Source organism: Athene cunicularia (assembly GCF_003259725.1).
Source record: "Athene cunicularia isolate RWA chromosome 6 unlocalized genomic scaffold, athCun1 chr6_part1, whole genome shotgun sequence".
Lineage (NCBI taxonomy): Eukaryota > Metazoa > Chordata > Aves > Strigiformes > Strigidae > Athene > Athene cunicularia.
In genome coordinates, this window is record NW_020799105.1 from 17,590,530 (window position 1) to 17,613,574 (window position 23,045).

The 23,045-nt window shown below is 38.3% G+C and overlaps 1 protein-coding gene across 20 annotated transcripts in view; it reads right to left on the reverse strand.

Annotated features, from left to right (window-relative positions):
- The window catches only part of ABLIM1 (actin binding LIM protein 1), a 224,795-nt gene that overhangs the window by 27,051 nt on the left and 174,699 nt on the right, over positions 1-23,045 (reverse strand). For 11 of the 20 annotated variants that reach the window (XM_026851348.1, XM_026851367.1, XM_026851357.1 and 8 more), the window contains 5 exons: positions 22,081-22,143; positions 15,370-15,447; positions 12,385-12,540; positions 7,530-7,565; positions 6,137-6,266 (listed from right to left, as the gene is read on the reverse strand). In XM_026851348.1, the coding sequence (XP_026707149.1) occupies positions 6,137-6,266; positions 7,530-7,565; positions 12,385-12,540; positions 15,370-15,447; positions 22,081-22,143 (463 nt within the window). Of the gene's footprint in view, positions 1-6,136; positions 6,267-7,529; positions 7,566-12,384; positions 12,541-15,369; positions 15,448-19,651; positions 19,700-22,080; positions 22,144-23,045 lie in introns of all 20 variants that reach the window. The other 9 variants (XM_026851366.1, XM_026851360.1, XM_026851359.1 and 6 more) reach the window with 4 other exon arrangements.

The window sequence follows — 23,045 nt, forward strand, 5'->3', positions numbered from 1 at the left end:
CACTAAGACTTTCTGAGGCATATTTAGCCACTTTGCTCCTCAAAGTTTACATCTGGCCATGTCTACAAGGCTTGAGCATTACACTTCTTTAAGCATTATGTTGTGTGAAGACACACTGGAACTGGCCTAAATGTCTACTTTTCTGGCTTGATGATACAAAATTAACACAGGCATAACATGTTGGATGTCACTTTTATTATGACTATCCTGACTGGAAATTATGCCCCTTTACCAACCAAAGCAGTTTTGGCATGATCCATATTCTCTGACTCCTAAAGGAAAAAATCCCCAAAACTATAGCTTTATGAAATCTTTCTTATAAACTGACACCCAGTTCACCTTCCTGCTAAAAGTACAAGTGCTTTCAGAAAGGCTGCTCAAGTAACAAGGAGATCAGGTGATGCCTTTTCTTTGAATCACTGCAAATGTATCTATCACATCTAATTAACCCCTACAGTGCTATAGTTCTCATTTGAGATTTATTCACAAGGGTCTAATTCCCTAGTACACACAGAAATGCCACTCTCAAGGTAAAATAATGTATTTTTTTAAACTTTGAAAACAGACACTTAGAATACCCAAGGCAAACTCCTACAGATAAGAATATCAGGGAGTTGCAGTAGATGCATCCCATAATCTTTCTTTTCTGCTGCACAGATGTATAAAGGGAGTATTTGGACACACATGGTATGCAAGGAGGACAAATGAAGAACCACGTGGGAAACCCAGATCAATCTCATCAGTTGATAACAAAATATCTAGTTCTAAACATGAAGTAGTGTGAAGAGGACACACAATACAGTGCATGTGGACTTCAACCAACACTACTTGAATGTTAAAAAAACCCCACACCACCCTGTCAATCATACACTGGGCAAGCTATATTAGCTCTTCCTATGACAACACTTACACCTACATGTTGTAACTCTAGAGATGTTTATTTAACAAAAAATATTACCAATCCTTATCACCTTGCCTTTCTTTAAATGCAGGTGCACTGTTAATACACCTGTGCATAGATATACTACATGTCTTTTCAGAGTATATCTGATTAAGAACTATCTTCCATCACACTCCTTTTACAGGACAAGCCAGAGCTTGCTTTGACTTAGGGAACATTATGAACATTTGTTCAACTCATGTTTTGTGAGCACTTTGTTGATCACCTAACACACTGGAAAAATTACCAAGGTCTTCAGGCCTTCTGACCTTTTGTACCTTTCAATATTTTGTAGTAATGGGAAGACAAAACCTTTTCCTAAGCTGTTTCAATAGCTACTTATCTTCACCTTAAACAAGTCAGAGAAATAATACTGATTTTTATTAATTTAAGTGTAACGTAGGATCTTACTGTATCTTTGCCTGCTACATGGGAGAAGCTTCTGTTACCACACAGGTACACAGACACTGAACAAATCACTACAAAATCCTTCCATTTGATAGTGTTATTAACAGCCATAACTTTTTCACTACAGGACTGGGAATTATTTGGTGGTCCTTCTCTGAAGCTTCTGCAGTGTTTCTTAAGTCACCCATCCTGCTGGGACTGTGGATCTACCAATTCAATTCCCTGTAGAACTTGCTCAAGCACCTAATGTCTCTACTTAGCTATTTTGGCTGCAGCATCTTTCTGCTGTCCTATCCATTCCTCCTAACACCCACTGGAACAGTCAAATCCTCTTCAGAGTCACTGCTCTTCCCAGCATGTCCAGATGGACAGTCACTTAGAAGCATGGCCTATGTTTGGCCATGCTGTGAAAACTGTTGCTCATGTTCTTTACTGACTACTACTCTCCCTATCTGCATGTCATCAGGGAACTCCGCAATACTATTTTATGTTTTCTTCCAGATCATCACCAAAACTACCCCAAAAAACTTTATCTGTGTACATTTTATAAATGTTGAGTTTGGCTCTGAGGGAACTCAGCTTGCAGTGTTGAACTGAAACACAAAAGAGTTTTTTTCGGGGTTTTTTTTGAGCAGTGTCCTTCCCCCTCAGGGACAAAAACCAAAAAGAAATTAAAACCATGATGATATTCCCACCACATTAACCTAGGCACAAAACCTAGATCACCTTAAGAAGGTGGTTCTTTCTCTCAACTAACTATTAAAAGACTACTCTTTCAATTCAGCCATGTGAATTAAAAGATGTGGGAACCTCTTCTCAAATGTACCACATCCTCAGATGGTATAATACAGTGTCACAGTAATATGAATTTGAGTTTTCAGGAGCTTTGTTGAGCTACAACACATAAATCCTGTACAGGCCCAAGACCTTTATGTCAAATGTTCAGAAAATTGTGAATTCTTACAATGTCTTATGTGACATACCTGATAAGAACCATATCCATCTTTTTGTTTACAATCCCACTTGGCCTTTTTACCAATAACTGAGATACATACCTAATCTACACACCAGGTAACTCTTTGAAATCTGAAAATAATAAAGATGGATTTCCAATAGTTCATCTGATTTATCTGTTGAAGAAGCTATTTTCTCAACAGAAAAAGAATGAAAATGTCACCTGAAAGAGTGTGAGCATTAATTTGGATTTACAGCAGAGAAATGTTGAAATTGCAAGGACTATGAATTAACTGCATGCTGAAATGAGCAGTGTATCTATTTTTAAGGGTCCCAATCTTTTAAGTTTGAAGTGAGGTTTTTTTTTTAGTGATATAATAGGAAACTTGAAAGTGCATATTAATAAAAATATCTAAGAAAAGACAAGAATAAAATTAGTAATGGTGATCTGAATGCTTGAAGAGCTATAATGTTGAGATCTATTAGCATTTCTTGACAGTTCATGGCAACAACTTCCTTGCAACTGGTTTTTATTATCTCCAGTTTATGATTATCTACATTAATCGGTGGTGGCAGAATAGAATCTATGTTCAACTTACTCAGCTGCCTCTTTTTGAGCTCTTGTAGGTGATATAAGCTATGACCTTCTCCCCCAACAGGAGAGACAGCATAGGCAGAGAGTGCTCCAATAGAAATAAAAGTAAAACCTCATTCACAGAAAGCAAGAAAGAAAACGAAAAGCTTATCGAGCTGAATGAGCTCCTTGAAGGGACACAATGAAAGAACAACCCTCCCCCAAATCAAACCATGGAAAATAACAGATTGAAAACCAGAGATATGACCACATCCTCAGGTAGTGTAAATCCCTGGCACTCTACTGCCTTCAGCAGAGTCTGCTGATTCTCACTAGTTGAGGAGAGGCTTAGAGATTTTAATTTTACTTTGTTGGGCACTAATTATTGCCAATGTGATTACCAATTAACTTCCTTGTTGCCATTGATCTTTAGGTATTTTTTTTTTCCCCTACCCTTATTTTTGATCATCCAGGCAATATCTGTAGTCAATTTTTAAATACATCTCTTAAGAATGTAGAGATAATAATTAAATTTGGTATGCTGACTGCTGTAGTGATTGTTATGTACTGCTTTAGAAACTAAAGTAGACACATATAGGTTCTAAATAGTAAATTATAATGCTTTCCTGCATATTTCTAATAGGTAATCGTTTGATGATTCTTCAACTAGGGCCCTTAGAAATGACATATTTCCTCCAAAAAAAGGACATTATGTCTATTCTAACATAGTTCTAAGTGTACCAGCACATTTCAAGGCATGCCCAGCTATACAGCCAATGACAACCTTCCGGAGATACAGCTTATGAGCTTTGACAGAATGCTAATAAATCTCCAGCCTGAAGGGTACTCCCTGGGGAGGCCTGGCTCCTTACCTTTGACATGGGGGATGAAGTGGTGTCGGAAGGGGGAGTTGGGGCGGGAGTCATGGTGAGTGGAGCTGAGACTGCTAGTGCGCAGGTATGACAACCGCTGCACACCAGTAGAGAGCAGCTCTGCGGCAGCAGGGAATCGGGGGGCAGAACAAAATGAAAACAAAGAAAAACAATAAGAGAAAGGCAGGGAAGGAGGCTTCAAAGGAAGAAAAAAAAAGGCACTGAACAATTAGGATTCTGAAAAGAAGGAAGGAGAAAAAAAAAAGGTTAAAGACATACGGAAGGGTTTATTAGTGTTAGACAAAATTACAGGAAGTATTAGAAGAGAGGCTCAGATCTGAACTGCATCACTAACTTAGCATAACATTTATTGGCTTAACGAGCTTCTGATCTATGTCTTGTTACCAAAAAGTTGCCTGGTACCAGCATGCAAACATCACAAACATTGACGCTCAATTAGTTAAGAAAGCAGCTGTTTGAAAAGTGCCTGACCAAAAAATGTCAGTCAAGAGGCATGCAAGCTGTTTTCTATTGTTTTAGGACATTCCAAAATGCTGCCAACATCAGCTAGGGCACCGCAGGAGGAAAAGGCTGCAAACTTTTTCAAAACTTGTAGCACTCAAATTTTTGCAGAACCTTATGCTGACAACGTCAACACACCGGTTCACTTCTCTCTCAAGGGCTACCTGGGAGCCAAAGAGAAGTTATCTGGGGCCACTGGGTTTATTCAGAGAGAAACTGTTCTTGCAAATAACATGATAATAGGAAGTGTCATTAGGAGAAAAATGGTAAATATACATGTGCTATTATTCAACATGAATAATTACTGTGGGAAAATTATAAAGTAGAATTAACAATTACCCCAAAGCAGGGTAGGAAAGGTCAAAATGATGAATTCGACACAATTACTTCTGGGTCATATGAGAAACAGAAACAGGTGAGCCAAAGATGAGATCATCTGAACAGAGATAAGTTTGAACAAATATCTTCTCAGAAAATCCCTCAGGCTGCGAACTTTTGAAGATTTTACATTTGGATCCAATCTCTGGCTTGAGCCCATCTGCCCATCACAAGAGTTACATAAACAGAGACTGCTTCTGGGGAAGGTCCTTGACTGAATACAGACCATAAAACTCAATCACAGCAAAGTCTGGAACAGGGCCTGGATTTGTTCATATTGCTGATACAACTGACACAAATGGAAAAATCCCCTCAGAATTGCCAGAATCAAGAGACAGAAGTTTGCAGCTTTTTCATGCTTTTAAGTCTCTTTTGGTTTCAGTTATAACATCATCTTAAAACACAGCCATGTTGTCAGCACTAAGTATCATACACAATTTGCTTCTGTCCCACCTCCCTTGGGTCCTTTAAATAAGGCATTCACTGACAGACACAATTAGCTGCTTTCAGCCCACCCCCACTAGGAAATGGCTACTGCATTCAAGTTCCACAGTGGTGGCTCTATTATAAATCTTTAATTTTAAAAATGCAGCTCCTATTGTATATGGGCTTTTGGCATCCCAACTGTTCAGCTGTAATCACCAAAGATGATGAAACTGCACGGTTGTATCACTTAATTTAAAAACAGATCACAAAGATTTAATTCATTACCATAAATAATAAAATCCGTCTTGAAAAGTCTTCAATGAATAGCATTTAGAGATAGATTTTTATGCGATCTGGATGTAGATGAACAGTCCATTTTCATATCTTGCTTTTATATACACAACCAGTAATTCTGAGTGCACTGGGAACCTGAATGACCTGTGCATTTTTTACAGTGTACATAGAACTTCTACATCACTGCTAAACCAGTAAATGAGGTTTGTGCTTTTAAAATGTTCCCAGGCAATTGACTATGGTTTTAATTGAGAAATCTACCTTGTGAACTATGACTCCCTGTTTTAAAAAATGACTACCAATTTGGAATATCTGGCAGTTTTGCTGCTGAATCTGAGATTCTATGGCTACACCAAGCTCTAAATGAAGTGTTTTTTAAGAGGGAGGAATCCTACATTACTGACTTCTGTAGTCAAGCCATAACTTTTGTTTCCAATATATGATACTTTTCCCAAATTCCAGAATGAAGTTTGTGATTCACTACTAGAAATTTTTTCTTCTTTTCAGAAACATATAAAGATTTTAAAAATAATTAATCAGAAACAAAATCTGAAGATCCGTATTTATGATGTAAGAAACATTCACCAGCCTAGTGCAAAAGACTGCATCAATCAAGAACAAAACAACAGGTAGGAGATATTAAAATATGCAACAATTTTTCAATCCTAAATTTTTACTGCTAAGAGAAACAAGTGCTTCGCTGCACCACTAACTGACATAATAAAGAAACAATAGTTTTACATATATTTCTAATACAGTTGCCCTTACCAGGTCTGTGGAAATGCTGAGGGGAACGTGACATGGTGGGTGTGTAGCTATGACGACTATACACTGGAGAATTAATGGAGCCCTGACTAGTAGACCTGTGAATCATGCGATCCCGAACATCTTGATAACCCTGCAGAAGAGAAGCAGTCACTAATAAATGCAAATGCACATTACGTATTTTTAGCAGCACTTAACTTTCACGGATCTGGAGACATCAGCAGGAGATACTGAAATAACAATATCCCTTAAGCTTTCAACTTCATTATGACTAATGATCTGTTTTAAAGACTCCAATCCATTTTAATAGCCTGGGTCAGAGTTCAGTCTTGGAAGGTTCCAACTCCACCTGTAATTTCTATTAAATTCTATACAATCCTAGATTTGCCCCCATTCCTGTGACTCCATAAGGGAAGCTGCATTTGGAGTATGCCTGTCCTGCAGCATGCTGCACAAGATACCAGAGCTAGCCTTCAGCTTGGAGACCAGCAAGAATTCAATGGGTACAGCACAGAGCTCTCTGCAGGTTAATTTACCACTACCATGACTAGTTACATCAAAAACTATTAGTATCCAAATTAGATTCCCCTTGTATCTGAAAACATGACACCTTCTTGTACAGCAAAATTCAATTTACTTGGTTTCCCATAGAAAAAAAAGCCAACAAAAAAGAAAAAAAACACGCCACCCCAAAATGAACAAACCCACTTCCCCACCACTACAAAACAAATCAAATCAGGACAAAAGTGACAGGACTGATGTTAATACATGAAGATTTGCAAGAAATTTTATAGTCATTTTTTTAACACGTAGCAATCACTACAACCTTTACATTGCAAATAATCAAAACCGCCCACCTCCCAAATCATACTGATTCCACAGTGGCATCTATTGTATTCTGACAAAAGACTTACAAAATGCTTCATGTTATTGTGGTGTTCAAATTAACTCCTATGGAAAAGCGAAACCAAACCAAACCATAGTTATGCTTTCTTCAAAACAAAACTGCAAATGTTTTAGTAGCAAACATTGCTTATTATTTAGATGCTTCAAGCATCATTTCAGCTCATGTAAATCATCCAGCTCCTGAGATCCGAGTCTGCATGTGCCACAAGAAGGATGAAATACAAGAAGTGACCTCTTCTGGACAAATCACTCTGCTTTATAGACAACAAGCGGGCAGGAGTGATAGCTTCATTTTTTGTACACTCTGTCAATAAGAATTTAATGTTTTCTTTTTACAGTTATTTTTTGTTAAATTTCAATATTCAGAAAACATGCCTATGTGGCAAACAGAGATGGATCAGACTGACAACAAAGTCAACACCTGCATTTGCTGAAGTCAATAATTCTAATCACAGTAAGATACTGCCCCCAAAGGTTCCACCAAACTTACTTCTGCAGACGGGGTAGGTGATAATGTCCTTGGAGACTGCAAAGACATAAAAATAAGGTTACTGAATCATCATTGCATGTGCCGGGCCAGAAAATGGCAATCTAAACATTGCTGCAGATACACTGATATAGGGCAATGTAAGATGGCAATGCAGAAATTACTGAGGCCACTGCAGCACTGGAACTTGCTTCTTCCACACTGCTCAGGAACTGGTCCATAAATCATCGAAGCAATTAAAGTTTCTGGGAGAATATAAGCATGATTAATTCAGTCAAATATCACGCAACATCATCTCTCAGCCATCTAATCACTGTGGTAATTAAAACATAGCTGTAAAGATCAAAATCAGAAAGGGTTATTAATTTAATAACCATGCCTGTTATGAAGAAATCTTTAAAATGGAAATCAAAAGTAAATAATCTTAACTCAGAGTTTTGCATGGAAAATCAGAAATACAGAATAACTTCCAGGATGAAGCATACTTCTCCTCCAACACACATACTTCAACAAAAACGTGCTTCTCCCCGAGGCCCTACATTTCATACCCATGCAAAGGAGTACGTAGTTGTCATCAACTTTTCTTTGATATGATCTCCTTTAAATCTCTGTGTTCTTCCATAGTTACATAAGGAGAACAGACAGGAATTACAGGCATGTATATTGAAAGAACTGCACAAAGGCCAGTGGGCAGAAATATGCACAATATTATGGAAAGTTTCTATTACAGAGATAGGGAAACTGAGGAAGGAAATATCTTTAGAAATTAAACATAGGATTATGCATACAATGGTGGTACAAACAAGAACAAAGACTATGTATAATTACCAGTTATGTGCCCTTTAATCACTAGACAATTTGAAGCTGGAAAATCAGGATTTAATTATTTTCTTTATGCACTAAACTTCAGTATTGTTTAATTGCCATAATAAACTGGGCAAAAGATTACGCTTTAAATAAGACCACAATTATTATAGAATGATACAGATATTAAGATAATGTCCCAGAAGCAAAACTGCTGATTCTGGTCTATTACAATAATTTACAACAGCAGTAGTATATGCAGAAATTCTGACAATAAATATCTAGCTATACATTTTGCATTGAGAAACCATAAATTCTCATGATTCTGGTGACACTTTGAATGCAAAATATCCAAGCACAATTCAATAAAGCTTTTTAAAGACTGCTTTCATTACTTTCCATCAAAGCCTTGAATGTCTTTTACATTCTTGTTTTCCTAATCCTTCTAACTGCACTAGTTCTATACCGCAAACAAACCACCATTTCATTATAGATCCAACAGCAGCAGCTCTAAAAACTTTCCTCTGCATGAAGCATATTGCACAAAATGCTTTGTAGCATAATTCTTTACAAAAACTGAGAGCTAATCTAAAACTTTCAATATGAATGAAAAAGCACATGTTGTGGTGTGCATTCCAACATTTTTAAACTAGTAATTTATGTGTTACTGTAAATAAATTTCCATAATCTGCTGTGGTTGCTGAGATGTTAAGGTAATGACTACTGTAAAAGGTAGTCACAGGAATCTAAGACTGGGGAGGCATGCCAGAAAGTAACACGCTGAATCCATGACCAACCTTTTATGTATTTTTACTCCATCACCATCCAACATCATCTCCTTGCCTTTTGGGAAACGGAACAATGCTCTGCAGCCAACTTACTGTTTTATCATGCACAGGTGAACTGCCATGCCTCAAACTCAGTCTGCCAAGGAATGCTTGGATCTTCAGGGTTTATGAGGTCTTTTAAAATCTGGTCTATCACAGAAGTCTACACTAGTCAGTTCAAAACACACTGTGCAGTCGACTGAGAAGAAACAGCTCAGTTCTAGTATAGTGAGCCAGTGGAAATAAAGGGTGATGATTCCAGATTGGAACAAATGAAAAAAAACCCAAAAAACCAAAACACAAGAAAAAGGCTGGGTAGACAGCCTGTTTTGACAAAATTTACAGTAAAACTTCTACTCACTGCAACAGGCTTAATGCTCTATCACTCTAACATCTAAGGGGCTGCTCTAATACCTGAAGCTGTACAGGTTATTTTGTGCTCTGGGAAATTTCTGCAAACTTTTACAGATGTCATTTTGTAACAGAAGTTCCAGCATTTTGCATCAACCTCGTTTTAACTGTCATCTTACTGAACAACCAGATAGGATGTTTGCTCCATTTTGAAGCTTCTATCACATTAGAAAAAACCTTTTCTTATTTTACGACATCTTGTTTACTGAAAGCTGTTACAGACATTCAGTGCTTACAATAGACAGAACACTAGAAACATAGGACATGCAGGTAAAATGCTGCTTCTCTCAATATTTATGCAACAAAAGTCAGAGCTGAGAAAAGATGATTTCAGTGCTAATCAGGTTGCTGCCAGGAGGGCAGAAGTTATAAGATATGAAGAACCAGAGTAACTGACAGTTTCTGGAAACGTTATCACTACATTAAGGGTCAGCCTCAGTAACAGAAAATTTATTTACAGATCTCATTTCGTATCTCTCCATCTCTTTTATATCAGAAGCTAACCCAGCTCTTCACAAGCTCCCTCCTCTCCCCCTGCTAACTGCTGGCAGGTCTGTCACTGAAATGCCCGATCCCGCTAGATGGCGCTATGTGAAAACAGTTTTCATCAGGCTTCCAGAAAAATAAGACTGGGATTTAACAGAACAAGAGAGATTATGAGTGAGAAACTTTTCAAAGCATTTCCCTTCCATTGCAATAAAGAAGAAAGTCTCATGCTGTGTTTTTACACTTTCTATGGCTAAAGTATATAATTCTCTTGTAGCCCATTCCTGTAATTAATGTTTATCTCTAACTACTGGATTAACTATGGTGCTTCTTGATCATCTCCCTTTCATCACCCAGAAATCTTCCTTAGCTAAACTTGGAGATTTTTTCCTTTCTTTTTTTTTTTTTTTTTTTTCCAATCATGGTGAAGGGCATTTCTACTGTACAAGCTTAAACTCAGGGTTCTCTTTTATTTACCACCACCACATAAACACACTTTGCAAAGAGAATGCAGGTTAAATCACTCAAAGTCTGCAAATCCCTGCTGTGACTAAACATGTCACCTTATTTGCTTTTTAAAGCTAATGGTGACTGATGTATGATGTATCCAGATTGTTGTCACTTAATTACCACAACACAAACACAAAGTAAGAGATCACTCCACCCTGATGGGCTTGTGTTCTCATTAGGGCAAGGGAAGGGAGGAGAAACAGGTACAAAGAGGTGAGGTAACTTGCCCAAGGTGACAGAAGTCAGCAGTAGCATTGGGTGGAAACCCCAGGTCTTCTGAAAAGAAGGTAAGAGCCCTTCTGTTTCCAGAACAAATTTCTGTAGTCACCACAAATTAATTGGATTTAATGCTGGTGAAAATATGGGGTAAGAAAACCCCAAGGCTTTTGCATATCCCCAGAAGAAGCATAACAGCAGACAGCTTCCACCGTACTGCTTTATCAGCTTCCAACATACTGCTTTGTCACTGAGAAGCTTCCCATTAAGATTAACAAATAGTTCACCTTCTCTGGGTGAGATTAGTTCCTCCTCTGTGACTAACAAGCAACTTGTGTTTGTAGAGGGTTTTGTGGAATGGGTCAGGCCTGTTGGAGCTGGCCAGAGGTCACCAGTGCATCTCATAGTGGTTTTGAACCTGATGCCAGCTGGATTCATTACCAACATAAATTTGAGGGGGGAAATTCTGTAATATTCTGACGTGTCAATCTTATCTTATTCCTGAGCTGAGCAGTCTCCTGAATTTCCAACTCATGTCAGAATTTAAAAGACTAACCCTATAAAACATTAAAGAACAAAGGAGAAAAACTGAAGCAGCTCTGACCTGTTGGTGGACAGAACACTTTAGTAAGGAAATAGATTATCAGTCACTGATATGGGCATCTTAAGACCACTGGTGCCAGAATGATCTACTGTACTTCCTTCTTCCTCAGCTCATCTTCAAACTCAATTCAGTTACAGTCAGTAAAGTCACTGAGATTGCAAGTAAATCCATTTCCATGTCCATTTAGATTTGCATTCAAGAAGTCTGATTTACGTCAGATGTTATTACATAACAAAACCTGCTTCATGATCTGCACTGGGACCACATAAGTAGTAATTGCGGTTATGGAAGTTCACCTGAGAAAACCAGGGGACCCTACAACCTGAAAGATATCTTTAAGTACATATCTAAGATAATAAATTAGATAGAAAAAAACTATCATTGCAGGATACAAGAACCCTTACTAAATGTCAGTAATTTAAAATGTGAAGCAGCTATTTCCAACTAACCTGCTTTCCCAGGTGGAAGTGCACTTCACCCCGACCTAGTTCAGATTTTATCCAGTATGTCTGGCAAAGTGGTCTGGAAACATATTTCCCTTCAGTATGTGTGAGAGAAAACATCCGGCTGCTCTTAATCCTTTTACTGCCATGGAAGATCATGGTATTCCTCATATTCTCTTGTGAATATCGGTGCTCCACAGCCCACTACCAGGCAGGCTTTTGCCTCACGTTCTGGACTTTGCAAGTACCCAAAGACTAGGATATCCATGTGAGTGATGAGAATGCACATATTGATGGCCTGCAAGCCTCCCCTCTACCAGTGGCTGGTGTTCATGTAAGGTGTTTAACTGTGTGTTTAATTGTGCAAGTTTTGCACATGAAGCATCATCATGATTGTTCCCATTAAACCCAGATCAAACAGAGAAAAAGCACTGTGAACAGCAGCAGCAACAGTAGTATCTGGGAGTGTCAATTAGAAACTGTTTCAAAAGAGGATAGAAGCAAAGCAGGCTTTGAATAAAGCGTATAGCAGAATGAGTTGCTTGTGGGTTCATTACCTCTCCAAGACTCTGTCTCTCCTGTCTGTCCTCGTAGGCGGAAGTGTAGAATGGCTCATAAGTAATTAGGTCTGGACGTTCAATGTCATAAATGGCCTTGACTTTGGGAATGGCTGCTAAATCCTTGTAATCAAGGATTTCATTGTCTACTTTTGCCTGAAGGTCAAAGACAGAAGATAAATTAACTTACATAAATGCACTGGTCATTTCTGTTTTACACAATTTATGATTTTTGTGTATTTGTTGTCACACTGTTGCTATGGAAAACCCTTTTTGGCACTCTACATGCAAAGTGATTGTTTCTTGTTCTTCTCCAGCAGGCCTCCTCTGCAAAAGCACACAGTGTTTTCTCAGTTTAGGAAAGAAAGAACATGGTACATATAGATCTAAACCAAAAGTTTCCTATCCCCAGTAGTGAGCTGGAAACTTCAGCTCTGCAGATGACACATTTTGTGGCCTCAGGCAAGTATTTTCACCTTTCTGCTCTTGTTTTCCCATATGTAAAATGGGCAATAACATCAATTTAGTTTGCAGATTACAGAGATTATGAGAGGATTCCATGCGGAAGACCACAGACAGAAATTCAATTTATAACTGTGCACACAAGAGGAAATACAACTTCTTACAAGGAAATAAAAAGGCAAGCAGGACTATTTGCCAGGACTGGGTATCCAAAGTCTCAGCTGAAATTATTATATTGCACTCATCACTCAACCCAAGCTTCTGTTTAAGACATATGTTGCTTACTAACTACATACTACATACTACTAACATTAACTATTTTTTCCACTGTAACTGCAAGGAGCTCTTGACTACTTAAAAAATGGAAGTAGGAAATCAGTTGCAAAGAGAGCTGCACCCATTGGAAGGAGATAGAAAGAAGCTTTACATATAGTTTAGATAGCTAATATCTTTCCTTATTTAAAAGAAAACTTTTTAAAAACTCATCATATATTCTTACCTACCTTACAGAAATACATTTGCTGATTAATATCTACTAGATATTTATTTATAGTAGGCTGCACAAGGAAACAAGGCTGATCTGTTTCTACTCACATTCAGTTCCGTTCTTCCTGAGTACTAGCCCCTAGTATTTTCACATTAAAGTGCATTTGCCTTCCCAAACTCTCCTAACAACTACTGGTCTTGGTGGTTCTTAAGCAATGCCATAAATTAAAAACATTACAAAATATTTTTTGATAAAGAAGTAAGGTTTGAAATAGTAAGGAAATTCACTTTTTAAAAATAGCCCCAAATCTGTTTAGTTTTCACTCACCAGATGTAACAAAATACCTTAAACCAAATTAACCTTTAAATTACAAAGATACATTAACATACGTTATTTCTGTAATATTTTTACTATAGTTTGTTAATGAGCTGCAAATTATCCTGAAGTCTGGATATTCTTAATCCAGTATAAATAACCATAGATATTTTTGTAGACCCTGGTCTAGGCCACTACGTCGTCCTACAAACTGTGCTGTCGAGCAGTTAAATTTCGTAAGATACAGCTTATGAAGTCGATATTACCAGCAGAATGGCAGTTCTCCAGGACACGCTCTGTGCTTTGATATCTGCAGTGTGAACATTTTTAATATATCAGCTAATTTTTGTTGTTGTTGTTGTTGAAATGCATTGAAGAAGTAGTATTTAACTCAAACTCAGGACTTGAGATTCGTAATTTTAGTAATTTTCTGCATTACTACACATGCAATTGATAAATTTCTGTGTCTTACACTACAGTTTCACCCATATAAGCTTAAGGTTATCTATAAAATCAGTGATTCAACATTATGTATAGGCAACAAAAAAGAGTTTGCCCTGTAGTTTGCCTCTTCTTCCCAGCATACCTTCATCTCTGCTTCCCTCACAAGGGACTCTCTCTCTCACTAACTTGCCTTCCAGTGATTTTCTTCCTTAGCTGTTATCTTCCACTTCTGTCTTGGATCTTGTGCTGTTCATCTGAGAGCGTGTTTTATATGAGGGCAAAGCTTATACGGACTTTCAAGGAACAGGATTCTTAAATACATGTCAGTTTTTGAAAACATAGGTTATATGCATGGACAGCAAGTTTGAGAAAGCTGAGTTGTTCTGTTATTCACCTAAGTACATTTGAGTTTATATTGTTCCTCCTTAGAACTGAATTAGTACAGCCACAAAAGATTACTTTTTTTTCTGACCCTGTGGACTTCTCTGCCAAGAAAAAAAAAGGCTACTGACATTTACAACACTGAAATGCCTGGAAAAGTGGTAAGAAAAGAGGAGAAAAACATTATTCCTTTGAAAATTTTTGGACACCCTTCTGCTAATGTATTTCCACTTGTAATTTCTAAGATCTTATGGGCTCAAAAGGTACCAATAATGAGGCCAAGTAGTGAAAGATATCCTCTAAAATAATGAGAAAGAGGAGGCTTGATTACTGAACGAATCATATTAAACTCTACCTCTGAGGTAACCACAAATAAGATAGTACATCAATAGCTTTGCATTTTCAGCACAGTTAATTTAGTAAAAAAGGGATGCGTAGTATCTTTTTTGTTCTTAAATAAAAAAGTCCTTTTCTTCCACAACCAAAGTGTCCAACTTCTGGAATGAAAAGTGTTGTATCAGCCAGTAGCATAGCTGACCCTCCTCCCCATGTCCTGAAACTGCAGTCAGCAGATCTCTCAAGAGCTGCATATCGAGGTGCACTGATCTCCTCACATAACCCCCTAAACTCAAATGACCTGTCTACCTTCTGTCCCTCTTCACATCACCAAGCGACTTCAAGAGATTTACTGCATCTTTCTATGGCAAATGTGACCTGGAAAAGGCCTACCTTGCTCTTGAAATCCTATAGTTATGAAAACTACATGGTGAGAGCTTTAATAATTTAACCACTAGAATAAAGGCATTAGCATCAGTAAAAAAGTGACATATTTCAGCATGGAGTGTTCCATGTGCAAGCAAGGGTTGAGAGGCTTATCCATCAGAAGGAATACTTACATAGATAGTGTGGCCTGGAGAGCCAGGTATACTGGAACCTGGTCTGGAATAAATGCTTTCTGATGATGTTCTTGTAGGCTAAAAAACAAAAAGTAACTTTTCAGAGTAACCTGAAGCCATTAACATTGTTAATTTTGAAGTTAAGTGAAGAAATCTGCATACATCTTGAAATTAACTGAATTTGGGAAAAAATGTCAACACAAATGCAAGCATTCTGGCAAATTTCACAATCTTGTGAGGCAAGTGGTCTTTTTTTTTTTTTTTGGTAGAGGAAGGAGTGCTGTGAGAGGGGGAAGACATTTTCTACATCATACAATGTAAAAGACTGACAACAATAATGAACAAAATCAAACAACACCTGCCAGAGACACTGCAAGGAGCCATACAAAGTACAATCCACGATAGTCCTGCTGGTCATTTTATCAAAACGTTAGTTCACAAACAGCTCAGCAGTTCAGCAGACAAAACTGTTGAGAGGAGCACAGCACACACATTATCACTTCCCAGATGTTCAATCACTGGATTTCCATTATGAATACAGAACTGAATTAAGTCCTTCTAAGTAGATGAAATCCTTGACTTGGAGCTGTTCCCTACATCTGCAGCACAATTTAGATGCAACATGAAAGCTAAACTGTTGATTGAAATTTCACAATTCCCCACACTGCAAAACTGCTGATGTTTAATGACAATGTCCTGCAAATTGAAATTCATGAGAACAGTCACACTCCTACAGAGCCAGTGCTGTTACACCTTCAGTGGATTTTCCAATACCTCATCGGGACTAGACACAGACTCCCTGGGGGAAATCCCTTTGTGAAAGGAGACAAAGGAATTGATCACTAAAATGTGGGGATCCTGAAAACCTGATTAATTTCAAAAACATCTATTCAATCAAAAGTTACCCAGGCTATTGTGGCAGTTACTCTTAAACTTGGCATGCAGCAGACACACAGAGATATTCAACAATATCCCACTCTCAACTGAGAAACCATGAACAATTTTTACTCCCTAACGGACTGCAAAGAACCAAATCCTGTCACAAAGCAATGCACCAGCACATGACTGTGATGATACTAGTGCAGCAGGATACTTTGAAGTCACTGAAAATTAAATCTTGGTAAATAGTCCTTACCTCATCAGCTTGTGACATTGAAGGGACCTTCAGGTCCTAAGGGACCTTCAGGTACATACTGAAGAGAAACAAGACTTGACAGCCTGGCTCGCTGATTTTTTGTAGGAAATATCTGGAGTGAACACAAAGAGGCTGCTGGACCTTTCTTATCTCTCAGCATACATTTCCTGAAAGGATCCTTGAGCAGACTTCAGAGTCTCTCTACCTTTTATTTCATATCCAGAAAAGCTATTGGAACCATCCGCATAAAAAAATGCTGTAGTTGTGGATCATACAGCAGGCTTTCTCTGACTTCATTTGTGGAAATGAAATCGCCACATTCAGGGAGGATCAGAGGAATAAAAGGTTTTGAACACGTTCCACCAAAAAACGTTAAGATTCAGATCAGAAAGAGAGCAGATGTGGCTGTGGACTGACACAGTCACAAATCCTATCCAGAGCATATCTGAGAACACTTCCTCAGCTGGGCCTTTATGTGTTTCTTTCCTTTTCTCTCTGTGACTGCAAATTCCTACATCCCAAAAGGGAACAGAAATTTCTCAGTTGCCCTTAAGCTCCTCCCATGATGCAATCAAAGCAAAAAACTCAACAACAACCACTTGTTTCATGGAAATGTTACAAGAACTAAGCTGGAAAATCTGGCTGCTGTGGAGAAACACTTTATTCTTTATTCCCCCTTCCATTCTGCCATTTCACACCACGGTCAGTCTGAGTCCAGACACATGGAACATGTTGCTGCAGTTGCTATGGAAAACAATTGTTTTCATTACAACATAGGGAACAGCATTAAGTAACTGAGGTACTGTTAGGGGCGTCTCTGTTACCTTTGGCTTTTGGCAGACACACTTTAAGACTTTTGTCTGATCAGTTCTCTTTGTTGTAGGAAAACAAGCATTAGAGGCAATTACAGCCTGTTCCTGCCTGGCAGGCCCTTTGGGTAGCTCTTTGCTCTGGATATTCCGTAATCATTTCAGAAAACAAGAAATACTCAGCTCTCCTCAGTCTTATCTCTTAGTATCACTGCTAAAAGCCTTTCAACCAAAGGAAAGTTCATTTGTATTTAGTGCATTTATTAAAGTTAGACACCTTAAGAAGACAGTTTCAGCCACATCCTGCTACCAACATTCTTAGGTGCTCTTAACCCTGGAGTATAGGAGCAGTTGTCACATGGACTGGCAAGTGTTAGCACCTGTTCTTCATTTCGCCACCGTGTTTCTGCTCCAGGTTCATTGTTACCATCCCACTGACACAGCAATGAGCCAGATATGACACCCTTCAAAACCAGTTTTCTATTTTCTGTAATTCTTCCAATCTTACCTTCAGTCTGTTGCAAAGCTCCACGATCCCTGGGCAGGATGCCATCCTGACAGCCACTGCCTGAACACACACCGTTCCTCTCCTGAGGAGCCTAATCCAAGCAGACCTGGATCTCTGTGGCTCTTCTATTTGCCCCCAGTCCTGTATCTTGCTTAAGTTTATGATGTACCCCTGAAGACAGTGCATGAAAAGGAGGACTTCTATATCTACTCTCACCCTTCCTGCCTCACTTTGCCCTGTTTCTTGTTTTGAATTACACAGGCTCTTTCCATCACAGATGGCTAACTATTTCCTACTCTGCTGCTCCCATATGGTCTGGAATCCTTCACAGCGTTGCGCTTTCCCCTAAAGACAATTGCATTGCACTTAAAATCATTTGTGCTGCTTGCCTTAACAAATACACACTAAAGATTCCTTGATATAAGCTGTTCCTCTTGCATACCTTTAGTTGCTATGGTTGGCTCCTCTCCTAACAGGCCATAATAGATCCTGACCGAAAACCTGTGATGAGGTATGGCTTTTATTAGATTGTACATTGCATCTTCATTAGCAGCTAAGAATCCCTGACCCTGTGTACCACTGTTGTGACTTTATATCTTAAAAGAGGTGGCAAGAAACACACTGGAGGTCAAGTTCTCTACTGATGTAAGAACAGTGGGGTGTAAATTTCACCCTAGAGGAGAGATGATCAGAGCGCAGGTGAAAAGGAATAGTGGCTATCCCCGATTTAACCTTTAGCCTTCAGTGGAGGTATCATGTGAGCATCTCTTGCACACATTATTGGAAGACAGATAAAGAATTTAGAGGAAACATCCTTTAATATGAATGCAGTAATTTAGAGATATTTCCTTCCATCACAACAGTCCTGTGGCACTTGTTCCACACTCTCAGCAACAAAACTAGTTAAGATGCCTTACTTCTTCTACAAACCGGTCTGCAGCACTCTTTGTATGATTGTTCTTGTTCTTGAAGGATTCAAACTGAGCTTTTCATGCCACCTTTGTGCAGAGAAATTTAAAGCAAATTTCTACAAAAACTACAACTAATCTTTTTTTCTCTTCCTGTGGTGCATGGCCTTTCTCCACATTTTCTGACAGTAGGAGTCATCTGTTTTTTCCTTTCCTCTTTCACCCAAATGGATGTAACACTAGTAAATATATCAATATGGAATGTCTGTACCAGATACAGGAAGTCCATGAAGTATATGAAAAAAAAAATCAATAGAAATTCAGTCAACAGAAATCCATGCATATCATTAAAGGAGCCAAAGGAAAGAACCAGATTACAAAGCATCTAAAGTATGTGCCAGACTTCTGAGTATTTCCCACTTTATCATATACTTCTTATGTTTTTATTCTTCATCCCATGCATTTGTCTTCAATGCAAAAGTTCTTTATCAACTTCATTTGCAGGTTGGCAGAGGTGACACCAACTGTCATGCTCATCCTATTAGGTTCACTGTGAATTTCAATGCTCAGTTTTTATATCACCCATGCATATGCCCCAAACCGATTAACTTGTTATTTTGATATTACACTGCAAAGCTTAAGATGTTCATCCACATTTACTGCAGTTTGTCATGTCATCATGCATGGCACATCATCTAAGTAAATAGCTCTTAAAATAAAAAAATCCACACTAGAGCCATTCACATCATCCAGATGCTGCTACAATGTGGTGGCTCTGGCTTCCTCAAGTACAGATGTTCAGAATTATGCTCTGTAAAAACTTACAAGAGCAGGCAACCAGATCAAAATTGATCCCAAGAACATCTGGCCAAATGGATGCACTATTGTTTAACAAAGGCATCATCAGCATTGTTTACAGTACCTGCCTTAGTTTTCTGATAGAGTTCATTATGCAAGGCGGTGATAATAGCTGCAGAAGAATGAGTATGTTTTCACTTAATAACACTTAACATTATAGATTAAGAAAATTCTCTAAACCTCAGAAGCTACTTTAAATGAAGTATGTTTAAAAATAAACTAATAGAAGATTAGGATCTAATTTATTCTATTATGCAGATACAATTTTGCAATAGCAAGGAATTTGGCTCTCTCAGTACACTTGCTATTCTGACTACCTGCTTCAAGAACTCCAAGGTTTTACAGTTATTTAGGACCTGGAATCAGGTTTCATTAAACACACGGTTTCTATAGATTTCAGTAATTTTCAGTGGCCGTGTACAAGACCAATAACGCATTCATTGTGCCTGTTTGCTAGCTGAACTGTACCCTTCTCTTTACAAGAGTGTTTACTTCAAATGCATTCATTCATTATTTCTCTGCCTAAAAAAATCTACATTATATATGCATCGACAAAACTAGCAAACAGGTTTAGTTTAAACTCATAAAGACACACATATTAATAGGTTACAAATATTTTTTCTTTCCTTTCTAGACACAAAGCCAGAGAGGAGAATGAATTTTCAGCACAATCATTGAAGGCACTTTGCTGCCCAGCAAACTTTTACAAACTGCTTCTGCAAACATAGCATTCACCAAGAGTAAGTTAAGTTGAGAGTAGAAGAAAATAAAGTGGGAAGTCCAGAACATACTGAATTCAACGGCAAACTTCTCAGAGAATTCACAGGATTTTATCCTACAATTTTCAACTTACAATTTTCATGTAGATTCAAGCCTTCGGCCCATCTTTATGGCAACAGCAATGACAGTAGTTTTGTTTCAAAGAACACATGAAGCCAAAATTTGCCTTTGTATCATCAGCATGTAAATCTAAACAGAATTTAATACTCACCAAATTTACACAAACAGATATTCATCTGACCCTAAGCTACTTGTATCCTACACAGTCTACAAAGCAAGAAGAGATGACTTTAAAGGTCCCTTCCAACGCAAACTATTCTATGATTCTGTGAAAGAGAACATACCTTTATTGTTGCATGGACTGCTCCTATTTTATCTTACATGTTTTTCTAATACATTGGATAGGATTTGGGGTTTTTAATCCTAAGGCTCCTGGATTTCAGCACCGGAAACTCAGACTTGTGCATGCAAAGCTGAATCCAAAAAGCCACTACACTACCCTAAAAGATGAGTGAAATGTTCATACAGTTTGCTGTTCTCAGACTCCAACATTTGATTCCGTAAAGCCTAGGACTGCAGAGACATTGCCCTTTTTAAGACCACTGATAACACTTTTTTATAGCTCTATTTTCTTGATACATATTTCTGTGGCTAACAGAGAGAGCGGCTTTCAAGAGGCATTAATGCATTGCAGCATCCTAAGCTAAGGAAAGCACCATGCAGGACAAAGGGCACGGGGCTGGCACTAACTCCCACTGAATCACAGAATTGGATTCAACTATATAATTCTATCCTGTGGACTGCATCTGGCACAAATATCCTGCCCTGGCTGATAATATGACTATGGCTACTTTGCAATAAGAGATGTGAAAGCAGCATGAGCAGACACAATGGAAATCCAGTGGCACAGACTCTATCAGCCTGTCTGCCCACCACTAGCCTGTAGTAAGTCCATCCCAGTATGTTCTTACTTTGTTATCAGGTGAAAGCACCTCAGGTGTGCCTGCATGCAGTACAGCCACATGTTCCCCCACAGCAGACACAACTAATAAATAAGCACTGCTGTGAAGGGGAAGAAATGGAAGTGGCTGGTGCTTGTAGGTGCAAAGAAAACTCAAAGAAGTCTGAAAATAGCAAGGTAGTCCAGAATCAAGAGGACAGGGAGGACCTCCCAACTCAGATATGGGTGTGCCCCAGAGTAGAGAGAGGCAAATGCTCTCAGGCAGCACACAGAACGTGTCCAAACCTGTAATTTTGTGAGTATTTTCCCAACTGAAGTATTCATGTGCAGTTGGTCAATACACATAAAAACCAAACTGATTTAAATGATGGCATTTTTTTTCTAAAAAGCATGAGCTTTTTAACCATCGCTTTAAAGTCAGATGCTTTTCACCATTTTCATTTGCAGTCTAATTTTTTGCTCTAGAAGAAAAACTTTCTGTAACACTGGAAGAACAATACTACAGCCCCATAAAGCCCATCTGAACCTAAAAAAATAATTTTAAGCATTTCATTACGCAAAATAAAAAATATGAAAATTAACAAACAACACTGCACCACATGATGCAAAATACAGCGTCAGTGCCCATGATGGCAAGTGATAGTAAGAAAGCTGTGTGGCAGAAGTAGTAGCAAGCACAGCGAATGACAATCATGAAGAATCTTCTCAGTAAAGAAGACCATTATTAACACTATGAAAACACAACAGCAAACCTCTGCAGAGCGTGGCCTGCGCAGAACCAGACTCTTTGGATAAAAGAACTCAGATGAGGAATGCTGTCATGAAACACAAAAGGGAAAAATGAGTGAAAAGGAAAGCAGTTTCCCCAGCTCAGTGGTTAAGCTCTTTTTTTTCAATCAAGTTACTAATATCTACTTGCTAGATAATGCTCTGTGCGTTATAATATCTATGGTACTTATTGATCCCTGCAGAATCACCGACAGCCAGACAGTTGTAAAAAAACCCCTAAGCAATCTATATTTTTGTAACATAGATATGGTTGCTCTATTTTCTGCTTGTTTTGGCTTTGTAATCCTCCACAAATACCCAGTGGGGGGAAGATCTAAAGCAGCCATTGTTTTTATGAACTCCCTGTCAGATCTTGACCAGCTAGAATGCTGATTAGTTTGTATCACAATTCAGTTACTGAGAGAAAACAGAACGGCTGAAAACTTCTGAAGTGACTTCAATGATAAAAGGGCTTTTTGTTTTATTTTGCTCTATAGGGAAAGGAAACCCAGCAGAGCAAACATGCCATGTCACTGGCTTTTTGCAGAACCACCAGAAAATCTAGGTCTGATCCTGAAAGTAGCTGTCATACATTTGTCAACTCACAGACCAGATTCTGATTCCCACATTATGTCTTAATGCATGTCATAAGAAACTGTAAGTCAATCAAAGTACAGTTCATAATTTAGTGGTGACATGTTCAAATAGCACGTAGTTCCCCCAGTTTCATTTCTTTCTGTACCTACCTGTTTGCTACTGCCTTCATTTGAGTCAGCAGAATGAAACATGTCAAAGCCATCAAAGTGAACTCAAACTGATTTTAAAATAAGGTGTCTGACTTTTTGCACTGGCATAGATGGAGACTATCTGTGAAATACAGTTGAAGCTAAAAATTCTCCATCTCTCCAGCTAGCTTTTGGTACAGTGCATTTGTCAATGCCTTTTTCAA